Source organism: Engraulis encrasicolus, chromosome 24, assembly GCF_034702125.1.
Source record: "Engraulis encrasicolus isolate BLACKSEA-1 chromosome 24, IST_EnEncr_1.0, whole genome shotgun sequence".
NCBI lineage: Eukaryota > Metazoa > Chordata > Actinopteri > Clupeiformes > Engraulidae > Engraulis > Engraulis encrasicolus.
Window position 1 is genome coordinate 26,594,868 of NC_085880.1, and position 12,693 is coordinate 26,607,560.

Consider the following 12,693-nt stretch of genomic DNA (forward strand, 5'->3'; position numbering starts at 1 on the left):
GGTACACTTTCTCTGACACCAGTGTCACCGCAGCCCCAGTGTCTAACTGCATTTGCACTGGACTGTCTTCAATGTGGATCTGCACGTCAATGCCACGATTCCCATCTGTAGCTGTGTACACTGACCAAATTCCAAAAAGCTCATTTTCACTTTCATTAGTTGCATCATCTTGTTCAACATACTGAGTGGGCATAGCTCTGTTTCTACTTCTGCAAGCTCGAGCAATGTGCCCCGTTTTCGAACAATTGTGGCATTTTTCATTCTTAAACCTGCAATTGCTGGCTGCGTGTTTGCCTCCACATCGATAACACTGTGTACTCACGTCTGCCGATCCGTCGAGTGGGTTACCACTTGCATTGGCACGCCTCATTTGTTCACGTTTTACTCTCTGGCTTGATACGGTGCACACCTCTGATGATGTCGCCTTTGCCTTGTCTGATAATTCCGTTGTGTTTTTAGACGCCATTTCCATCGTGCATGCAATGTCGCAAGCAGATTTGAATTTCAACTCACGTTCTGTTAGAAGTCGTTTTTGCATCGCCTCTGACCGCAATCCACAGACAAAACGGTCTCGGAGTGCTTCATGTCCAGCATAATCACAGTGTATCGAGAGCTGTTTCAGGGCTACAATAAAGCTGGTTACACTTTCTCCTTCTTGCTGGCTTCTCCGTTGAAAACGGAATCTTTCCGCAATCACATTCTTTTGTGGTTTGTAATGATCTGTTAGCTCCTTGACGAGTGCTTTGTATCCCATAGTGGTAGGTTTCGTTGGGGCCGTTAAATTCTTCAGTAGGCGATATGCGTCTGGTCCAATCGTAGATAAAAAAGCACTGACCTTTTTGTCGGCATGCACTGTATTTGCAATTATCCACTGTTCGAAACGTTCGAGATAGGATTCAAAATCTTCCTCTGATTCCTTATACTCCCCAATGCTACCAATTTGGAACGCCATGGTGCTAGCACAACAAGTTCTGTTTCACTACTAACCAGTTGTTCTCCTCGTCAGTCTGGTGACTTTAACTTTCTCCACTTGTTCTCTCCGCGTCCTTTGATTATTGTCCTTGCATTAATCCCATCCTCGTCGCCACTGTGATATCCGTGGTCTTTGTAATAACGGAGACGGAGACAGGGATACGTTTGACTGTTTATGAGAAACTCATGGCTGAACTGAAACTACAGTCACATAACTGGGAAGGTATATGATCGCCACAAGGTGGCGATCAAACACTAAATAACATAAGGCCCATATATAACAGAAATAACGACTCCATATTTTGTTTTCCCGTTTTTCCATATGGCCAAAAAATGGGGAGTTATGTTGATTTTCCTTTTCCCAACTCAAAACAGAACAAGTAATAAACGAGAAAACCAAAACGAAATAACAACTCTAATTTACGATTATTGGTCCCATTTTCCGCGGTGCTTTTCTATTGCTCGCCTAACGCGCTGCTTTACGCATTTCCCCGAGGCCTATAATCAGCCTGCTGATGCTCCTACTCCACAGAACATCTTTCTGTCCTACTGGTAGCCCCAATTATGTCGGTGCCTGTGGGTGGTAAAGATAGCCTAACTCCTTTTTCGCACTGTACTGTGTCCGGTCCAGTATGTCTACCCCATAGGCTAACTACATTAATAATTGTGACTATCCAATGGGCTAAGGCTCCTTCCACTAGATCATTTTATTATTACAGGTGGAATGAAGTTTTGACCATTGGTGCGTGAATCGGAAGAAACTTTTCTTCAACTGTTGTGGTACCGTCTACTGATAGCCTATTCCTGGGAACTGCCAGCGAGGTCTCCTCCACAGTTTAGGCGTAGGCCTATCTGGTTGCTATTTCTGCATGCCACATCAGCATTAGGCTACTACTTAAGATACTGTAGGTTAACATTTGTGAAAGGTGCTAGACGTCTCCATCCGACCGACCTATAGGCTACATCTATCTGTCATAACACCATGGAACACCTCCCTGGTTTTGGATGCGTGACGCATGGCCATTTAAACGTGGACCTGAAGTGTCTTTCCATTAAGATGATAGGCTACTGTCCCTCGCTCTGACCACTAACCTACCCTACCAAGCGAGTCGGGTGAGTTACATGTTACATGTGCTGTCTGTCAACCCAGACTGCGCGCAATTTGCCGCAAATGGCACCATGGTCAACTTGCATCTCGCGTTTGTGCCCGAAGTCACACACTGACTGACGTGCCGTGAGAGACAGAGTGCAGCCTGTAATACACGCCATTATCTAAACTCTCTTCCTCGATTTGCGCTTGTGGAATGGCCCTTGGCAGTCGCTTCCCTGGAGATAATAGTTTCCACCCTGCCAGCCTAGGCAGAACAATGTTGGTGGACATTTCTTCATTCAACATCCCAATTGAAATGACGTCTTGTGACATCTCGAGGCTCTAGCGCCTCCACGAGACCATGGGAAGGCTAATGTACCGTGAAGAATAAAGAAAACAAAAAAGCGAAAATTACTGTTGAAATTTCGTTTTGGTTTCCCTGTTTATTATTTGTTCTGTTTTAGGTTGAAAAACGAAAACAAACATCAATCCCCAATGTTTTGCTCATACTGAAAAACAGGAAAATGAAATATTGCATCATTTTTTAGTTTTTCCGTTTGCCAAATTTAATGGAATAATTGAATGATCGGATGATACACGGACCAAGGACACTAACTTCATGTGCTGCGAGAATGCTGCGAGAAACCCACTTTGCTTGTGATACAACCATTCTCTTTTTTCTGTGTTGTTCAAGCTCACTCAAGAAACTAGGGCAGATCCATTACTTATTAAGAGATAAATAAAGGGGTCAAGAACATACTTCCTGTTGTCGCAAGTTTGAGTACCAGGCTGCAGGTTATTCAACTGAATGAATGAGGAGGCAATTGTCATGTTTCTTTTATTTATTTGCTCTGGTTGAATAAATATGGGTTTAAAAGTGAAGTTGTTTTGTTTTTCTTTTTTTCATAGCAGACCAACAGACTTGACAAATGAAATGAAAAATAAACAGTAAATACAGATGAGTCAACATTACATTAAGTTCCCCAATGTGGTCCTAACCCACCAAAACACTACGGCTGAGATGGCCAGATACACTAATACGGTGTCAAAATCACTCTTATTACACAGACGCACTGTACTTCTTCTATGGTATGACACAAGCACAGCAAACGGGTGCAAACATGCAACAAGGAGGCGGGAGTACTGGCCCAAGTGGAGTCCCAAGTGGAGCTGGTGCAGTGGGTAGGTGGGGATATGAAAGAAAATGACAAACATAGAAAAAGGAATGGTTCTCTCACAACCAAATCAATGCAAATGTCAAAAACTCAAATAAAACACTTGGTAGCTCTCACACTTCACAAACACTATAATAAAACTAGACCTGGGAAAACGGTGGTCAGATGGTGCTAGGGTGTTCACGTTCAGAGAACAGAAGGCATCATTAAACAAACACACACATGACTGATATCAGTGACAGTACATTTTCATTTAACTTAAATGATCATGACCATCATTACCATCTACAAACTAAGTTATCAATGTGACCTATTTAGCCGGTACACATATCTTACAGACACCTTAATAATATTGCACATTTCCTTACATCAGTATGATGACAATATGATGGAATATAGACCACTCCCCTTGTCAGGTTGGTTTATAAGACTGCACTGGGGTAAGGGTTTGAATAGAAACAATCCAACTCGAAGATCCTGACAGTGTCAACAAGCCTCGAATAGGTCAAAAGCAAAGTGAGTAAATGTTTTTCTGATTTCTGCAACAGTAGTATCCTATAGTAACTTGAGAGTGGTAGTAAAAAGCAGAGTAAAGGGAGTGTACATACTTGTGATACAACAGGCAAACATCCAAACGAGTAAGAACATGAGGAGAAGGTAACTAACTTACTGCCCATCTCTATGCTTTTAAGTTGTATATCTGTCTGAAACCATTTTGCTTTTCAATGTTATCTATAGAACCATAGGGCAGAAAGTTCTGACACATTGAAATGGTGACAGCAACTGGTCAAAGTTGAACATACTGTACATTTTTGCATGTAACTTTAGAACTGTACATTCAATCTTCAAAAATGTGGTAGGCCTACCCCTGGGATCATTGGGCGAAGGGTTCACCCTATGACATCATTTAATGCTTGATACATTTTTCCACCTTTTTTTCAAGTTCAAATTGAAAAATATGCTTCTCCTCTCTTCATTTTTGACTAATTTTCAGAAAATTAGGTAAATACAATATTTGGAACAGCAGCTTGAAGGGTTTATCAATACTCATGATTGTTTGTCTATGACAGCCAATTAAAGTCAGCTGAGAAAACTGGAGCAGCCCATTATCACAATCTGGTAGCATTACGCTACACCACTTCCCTAAAATACACAACATTATAGCGTTTCCAAGTTGCTGAATTGCACCACATTTGATCAAAGATAATTTTGGCCAATATCCAGCATCACATTTCCAAATCCAATACCATTTATTTAGTCACATATGGGCAAATTTATAGTATGTCGGTCTCTGCTTTGTATGATTTTGCACGTAGACATAGATCTGTTGAGCTTTTTTAAAGCATTATCAAAATACTTAAGATAAGTTCAAAATTCAAGATTGTTTATTCGTCCCACAGGAAATTTGCCCTGTACATTCACAAAGCACACAATACATAACATACAAAAGACACAAGAAATACAAGTAGATACCCAATGGGGGGATAAAATAAAACTGTACCTGTTCAGAAACCTTTTCTTACTGGGATTCTGTATCATCTGCCAGAGGGCAGAAGCTCATACTCTGAGTGTAAAATGAATGTGGGATCTTAAATTATTTTCTTGTCATGTCTGAACACAGACTCCTCATTCTTGTCAGTCAGAGTCAGTCAGTCGCTCAGTTGTGACTTAACTGTTCCCAAATGAATCTGCAACAACAGACAAGATAAGAATGAAGCATTACCCCCTTTTGCACGCTTAAAACCCTGAGTTTATGTAAAGTCAAGCCATGTTTGGGTCATAGTTCACAGTGAAACATGCAATTTCCAGGACAGATTTTTGTCAAAGTACACACCCAGATATTTATGCGTCAACCTTTGAAGTGTGCTTGTAATCTCATGTATGTTGGCAAAAGTAAACTAGAACTTAAAACAAAAATATGTGAACATAAGTGCACAATAAGAAAACAGAGATCAGAAATCATCAGTGGCACTTTGATGGAGTGACCATCAATAGGTTTGTGTGTGTGTTCTGACTGTTATGCCAACAAGCCTGGCTCTTTGGTGTAGCGGTCAGAGCCCCAGTTTACTACCCCAGAAGGTCTGGGATCGAGTCCCAGTGGGGCAATTCTACTCCCATTCACTACAGGCACAACACTTCCATGAACTTAAGCATGACGTGAATTACCTGAAATTATGCAGGGTGGAGACAGTAGCGATGGCAAGAAGGGTAGGGGATAGGGACCGGCTACTACTTCAAAGAGAATGTGTTTGGATAAGCCAACTTCATACAATGATAGACTAAATAAAAAAATGCCTTGAATTGTTTTTTTGTGTTTTGTTTTTGTTTTGGTTAAAAAAAGCGAAAAAATGTCATGTCAAATGGTTTCGTGCAACAAGCTTTAATTGTATACTGTACTGTACTGTATATTGAGTGCACCTGGGTGAAATGTTGCCCAACACTGAAGAAGGTTAAAGGAGCAGTGTTTCAATAATTAGGTGTGTTCTTCTCTGACATGAGATGTCGTCTTAGGACGTGACCCCAGTCAGCAATGCGCGCAGCCCAAACTCGTTAGCATTAGCTTCGCTCAGCTTTGCCGCAGGGCACATTTGGAGCCTGAAGTTAGAAATGACCAAATTGTTCCACGTGTTCCCTATTTAAAGGAACAGTCCACCCTTTTTTGATTTTCACATATTTGCAGAATTTCCAAGCATTATTCATGAATGTGCATATCATTTTCTTCTCAGATTTTTCAGTACTTAGATTTATTGGATCAGAATTATTAGCTTAGCATAATCACTGGAGCCACAGAATGGAATAAAATTGCTGTTTTGCACTCTGGTGAATTTTACATTAGTTTTAAAGTACTTTATAAGTACATTTGAAGATGTTTTGTTTGCCCCCATAGACCCCATAGAGGCAATGGAAACACATAGACAAAAATTATATGCACATTCATGAATAATGCTTGGAAAGGAACAGTCCACCATGTTTCACAATTTGTTGCACAAAATGAAACGTGGTGATTTCCTACCTATATAAAGAAATGGCACTTTAATGGAAGGCGTAGTAACACATCCAAAGTACTTTGACTTCGTTGCATTGATATCTTCACTCCTAGTCCTCTTGCACGAAGGGGGGGTGTAGGGTGTAGGAGTGAAGGTATCAATGCGTTGAAGTCAAAGTACTCCAAATGTGTTGCTACGCCTTCTATTACAGTGCCATTTCTTTATATAGGAAATCGTTTCATTTTGTACCCTAGTCATGCAGGGATGTTTAAGACAGAAATGTCTGAAATGCAATACAAGTACAAGCAACTAAGAATGCTGTCCTGTCTCCTTTATTATGCGTCAACCTGACCATGTTGGTGTTGCTAATAAGTAATAAAATGTGGTCCATGAGGTCGAGTATATGAGTTACCACATGAATTGTCCTGGAAACTGTTATAATGGTTGTGAAATTGTTGTGATCTCACCAGAGCCTTCTTGAAGGATGAAACTCTTCATAATGACCCTGCTATTCACAGCCTGCCAGGCTACTCCAATGGGTAAGATGGTGTATGGTACATATGCATATCATTGTTTATTTTATTATGCATTGTTTAAAAGGTACAACAGCAAGTCACTATAAATTTCAATCTAAATCTCAAACTACAGTAATATTTTCAAGCCATATTGTTTGGCTATAGTCACCTTGTATCAAACGATAAAACAAAATAATCACATCACTTTGTTGTAACTATCATCCAAACAGATCTATCAGGTAAAATGTTCGTCTTTCCTGTGGAGTCTGCAACTGCTCGTGTTCAGCTCCTGCCAACAGGAAGTAACTTTGCATCAGTGACAGTCTGCTTAAGGTTGGTGAAGAGTTAAGGTGTGCTTTTGCTTTTTGGTTTAATTTGGTTCAAGGTGTGCAAGAATAGTCCTTTTATGAACATGGCGTAGGCCACTACATAATAATTGTTATGCATCGAAAAATGTGTAGGCCTAAATTTTGCAAAGCCATTTGGTTTATGCTTTCTGTATTGTTCAAGGTACTACTGTATGTATAAATCCTGGGACATGCCCTGACAATAGAGATCCATTATTCCGGTACATCAACACATAGACATAGATTAACCTAGACTGGCAATGGGCCTCAAAATTTATGGATTTTTCAGCAGTCAGACCAAAGCAGACCGCCATCTTGGTGAAGACTCCCTTAACCACAAACTTTTACGTAATGATGTCAACAGTCCATAAGCAAAGTTCTTCCTGTATGTGAAATGAACTTCTAAAAGTGTCAAAAATAAATGTTATGCTTCGTTTGCCGTATGTGTTGAGTATCTATAATAATATATAACACAACATCATATAATACAACACAATACAGCACAGCATAATGTTGTACAATGCCATTACACGCGGCAAAGACAAGGGTCTGAATATCTTTCTGTCTGGGCTCGTGATGTTGCTAGGTTACCATCAGCGTCTTCTGGGAAGCTTGCACAGTCAGCTTTACTGAACGTACTGGTTTTATACACGCCTATGTATATAGTTGTCAATAACTCTGAGTAAATTATACCAAATAAGTTGCATACACACAAGCATGACCGATTCAGTATCAGAAAATATCCTCAAACCGTAACCGGCATTGCTGCAACGAATAGAGTCTTGGCAGGGTTGCCAGATGAGATGATGATCGTGTGCCCTTTTCTACCCGAAGACCGCCTTCCTAAACAGCCCGATTTGGCAAGAAACCGTCCGATCTGGCAAGACCGCTCAACTTCTGGGTCTATTATAAAACGTTTGATGGTAGTGAGGGTGATTCCTTTCCTGGAGTGACAATATAGATGTTACAATTTGTCAAAATCTTACAGAAAATTATTGAAACCCACTTTGATAATGTTGTAGTCACAGTTTGAAATCGTATGCATTCCTATGGCTCACAGCTCTGATAGTCTTCACTAGGAGGAGCTATGTCTGTGGGAGGAGCCGATGGGGCGTGAAAATCGCAAAGATGTCTGCGCCCAGTCAATCCGAAATTCTGCTAGTGCCTTGAACCGCCCATTGCCAGTCTAGGTTAATCTATGTCTATGCATCAACACAACTCGCCGGATTGGATGCCCTAGCGTCGCCATGTCGCTACTGAAACTTGCCCAGGAGTTATATACAGGGAGTATATCAATCTAGATTTCCAGACATTTTTATCGATATATCAAACCAACTGCCCCTAAGTTACAGCTCAATGTGCTTTTGCCGACCTCAGGATATTTTTTTTTTCCACACACAGCTTGCCCTCCCGTTGTTGTGCTTATGGTCGAAATCAAACATAATAATTTGAACCCAGCCACCATAAGCACATGCATCATAGTGGTTTGTAGTCTTTATTTTGTACATCCAAAAGCTCGATACCTGTCAAAAATGAGGTGAGAAATACTAGGTGAGAAATACACCTTCGTGATGACCACGTGATGACCATGGGACATCTTCATGTGCTTTACAGTCATTGGGTAAGGCTGTACGACTGCCGTGGCCATTTACATAAAATTTGCATAAACTTCAAGCGAATCCAACTTTTTGACGTGCCACAGGTCCCTCGCTAGCGTGCTGGAGTCCCAACATGCTTTGCGAGCACGGGGACATTGATCGTCCGGATTTAATTGAAAATGAACTGAAAACGTTGGAAACTGCTTGCATTGACTGAAATGTTGTTCCGTTTACGAAACGAAAGTTCGGGAGAAGCGTAATGAAATTTGACAGGTCTAAATTAACACCTGCTCCGTATTTCCTGCTTGTCTGTCATTTGTCCAGTTCCTTGCGTGCTAGTACAGGCACGCCTACCTATCCACCTGAATCTCATCCCCTTCAATTATCAACGCTGTATTTATTCCCCACTCACCTGCGAGCGAGAAAGCGAGTTTCTGACTAGGAGCAGGTGAGTGGGGAATAAATACAGCGCACATATTTCGCGGGCGCGGGTATTGTCCGAGCTCTCAGTTGGAGCCCCATACTCCCGAGCCCACGCATCAGATTTTATCTATATCAGATTTCGGGCTCGGCAGTAATTTCAGCACCATGGCCAGCGACCTTGCCCAACACGCTATTTTTTTGCTATTCGCTTTTAACTCATGTTCCTCGAAAAGCAGTGGTCCAGCGACCCCGTAAAGCACTCTTCACGACTTCTCGAGTGCAGTGGTCCAGCGACCCCGTTAAGCACTTTCATGATCGCTTCGCCGCGCGGACGATCACGAGAAGCCCGTTCTGCAGCGAGAACGAAGATGTATGCATACATAGGCTACTGAATTCTAATTTCAGATAGCGCACTTATGAACAATGGAAGAGTACCCCTACAAAATGTATCTACGGCAACTTCAGGGTATCCGGCAAGATAAGATAAGATAATATAAGTATGCCCTTTATTATTTGGGGAAATTCATTTGTTGCAGCAGTAACATACATACAGATGTGCAAAAAGCAAACGGCACACATACAGACATGGGACCAAGAAGATTAAAAAGTATATGAAGTAGATAAAAATAAAGATGTTGTAGAAAAAGGAGATATTTCTGTTAAAAACAAGGCCCTTAATTTGACATAACTGAATAGCTGAAGGATCCACTCGTTAGGCACGTCAATGCAGCTCGCGAGTTTGAATGCCCCAGTGTTGCCGCGTTGCTACTACAGCTGGTGTAGCCCGGGAGTTATATACAGGGAAGTATAAATTAGTGACCTCACAGGCAGTGTTGCCAGATGTGTCTGACCAAATCCCGTGAAAAAACTGAAAGAAAAGTCTGCGACACCAAGCTCCCGTTGCTCTTTTTTTAATGTGACGTTTCGGGCAGCATGCCCTTCATCAGACAGATTGTTCATACGTATGTCAGTCAATTATTCTTTTTTTGGCAGGTACATCACTGATCTCACACGCAACTATGGCCTCTTCTCCATGGCAAGCAGATCTAGTCACAACGACTTCTTGATCTTTAAAACATCGGCGGCTGGACGCTTTGACGTGTATACCCGCGGTCAGACTGCTACATTTGACGGCATCTCCAGTGAGCAGAACACCTGGTACTCCATATGCAGCACCTGGGACGGCAACTCCAGGCTGGTCCAGCTCTGGTCCAACGGGTCCCCCAGCACCAAGAAGGCCGGTTTCCAAGGAACTCTGGACAGAGAGCCATTCATTGTTCTGGGCCAGGAGCAGGACTCTGTGGGTGGGAACTTTGACGCTGGTCAGTCATTTGTGGGGATGATCACTGATGTCCACATGTGTAATTACGTGCTCTCTCCGTGTGAGATCCAGGCCTTTACCAATGATCTCAATTTCACCCCTGGAAATGTGATCAACTGGAGGGCCCTTGAGTTCATCAGCACTGGCACTGTTGTACTAGACAACAATCAGCTAACTGGCTGCTACAGGGGTCAGTCTTGATCCACTGATTAGAGATCTGCTATGTTGAAATGATGGGACCTGTTTTGTAAATAAAATCACTGTAAGATATTGTAGCTGTATGGTAGGAGATTCTGTATGTTCACCATAAGTAGAGTGGGGTTTCATAAGTGGAAAACCATGACATTATGCACTCGTACCAGCCAATGGCTGTTAGGAAATGACTGTACTTGATTAGTTATTACATACCTTCAAAGAACAGGGATGTGGTCTAAACACTTTTTATCTCAAATAATCTTTTAACTTCCCTTTTTTACTTTGACATATTGTATCTCCTGATAGACTGTGGAAGTGTTCTGACTGTGGAGATATCCTGATTGAAGACTTTATAAAAAAGCAAAATAAAATGCTTATCTTTGGTAAGCCAACTATAAAAACTGACTGAAGGCATGTTCTCTTACATAATCTGAAGGACATACAGTGATATGAATAAGTTTGAGCACCTACAGTATATGAGATCTCATCATAAACTGGTGTAGTTTCGTGAGACAATCTCAGAGCTTTTTTCTTCCTACATATACAGAAACATGACGGCATTCCAGACTAAAATACTTAGAGTAGATGTAGGCTATATGATTGTATAACAATAAATAAAAAAACAATAAATTAAATTTAAAAACTTTTTTAAAATGTGTGAACATTTAAAAAAGATTATGGATTTATAGTAGTGATGGTAGTCTGGCACAAGCGCGCTGGAACGTGTTTCAAACCATTAACTGTGAAAACCATTAAACCACTGTTCCGAAGTTTGCTTCAGTACGGAAAAACCACGTGATATATGACGTATGAAACAGTAAACTGGTTCAGTTTTCCGAAAGAAGCTGCAGTGTTTCGCGCTGCCACACGAACCAGCAGGCGCGCGCAAATGTGTTTGGACTGTTGCAGAGCCGTCTGCCAGGTTGCAGTGGAGAGAATAGATATTTTATTGACTGCCATTAGGCCTATAAGTCCCACTTGATAGACAAGTAGACAACATCATCATACGTTATGAACACAACAAGGAGAAGACATTAATGTTCAGCAACATTTTATTCTGATCGCCCAAAAAATAGCTTAATAATAAATAAATAAATGTGGCATCGTAGCCTTTGTAATGTCGTCTACCTCAACTGCGTGTGTGATGACGCGGCTTATGGGCGCGTCACCACCGCGTCCTGACAGACGCTTTTAAACTTTATTGCCGCCAAAGCGCTTTCCCCTCTCTCACCTCTTATGAGCCCGCAGCTGTAACGCTGCGCATTGAACATTGATTTCTATGTTGGGACATTGTTATAAACATCTTGCAATGTGTAGTTTGAATGTTTGCAATCATATGGGTGCACACGTTTTGATCGCGGCATGACAAACATTTCACACACGCTAAGCGCTTCCACATAGACACACACACACGCCATACACCTCGCACAGCGAGAGCAAACACAAACACGGTGTTCTCCGCGAAACGCTTATTTGTCATAACTCCCTTTCATCAAGTTTGCAAAGCATACCATCTCCTAAATGTATTGTGTTTACTGTTTAAGCCTTCTTTCTTTCGCCAAGTGTTTCTGTAGCTTTTTAAAACTTACCTGTAGTGTTGCAGCTCTTCCGGGTCTGGTGAGAGAAACCGAGGGCATGATTCTGTGCGCATTTATCCATGGGCGCGTTCGCTCATTGGCAGCGCTGCGCGCTGCAAAATCAATTATCTTTATTTTTGCTTTTTGTTGCTTTATTTCTTTATGCATTCATTTGTTATCATTTGTGTTAAAGGCCTGGTTTAGTTATTATTTGTTTGGTACCGTTTTATAGAGTTTATTCAGTTATTTTCAGTTCTGTTGTAACTCCCCCTGGCTTGTGTTCTGTAATGGATTAGTCCAGTGACCAGGGCGGGAAAACTTTTGCTTAAAAGGTCCGACTCCTCATTTGTTCAGGGAGGTCGGTAGGTGAAGGTTACCTTACCTGAGAATATTGTTGTATTGCTATTCCAAAGCATTTTTCTCTGCTGAAGAGATATTTTGATTTTGACCCTTTTTCATTATTATTTTTGTATATATATTTTTGTAAATATTT

General features: G+C 41.3%; 1 protein-coding gene across 1 annotated transcript; it reads left to right on the plus strand.

Annotated features, from left to right (window-relative positions):
- Window positions 1-6,694: 6,694 nt before the first annotated feature.
- LOC134440932 (mucosal pentraxin-like) lies at window positions 6,695-10,975 on the plus strand. The gene is made up of 3 exons (XM_063191085.1): window positions 6,695-6,763; window positions 6,970-7,072; window positions 10,101-10,975. The coding sequence occupies exons 1-3, from the start codon at window positions 6,709-6,711 to the stop codon at window positions 10,627-10,629; spliced, it is 687 nt and encodes a 228-aa protein (XP_063047155.1). The 5' UTR covers window positions 6,695-6,708; the 3' UTR covers window positions 10,630-10,975.
- The last annotated feature ends 1,718 nt before the right edge of the window (window positions 10,976-12,693 follow it).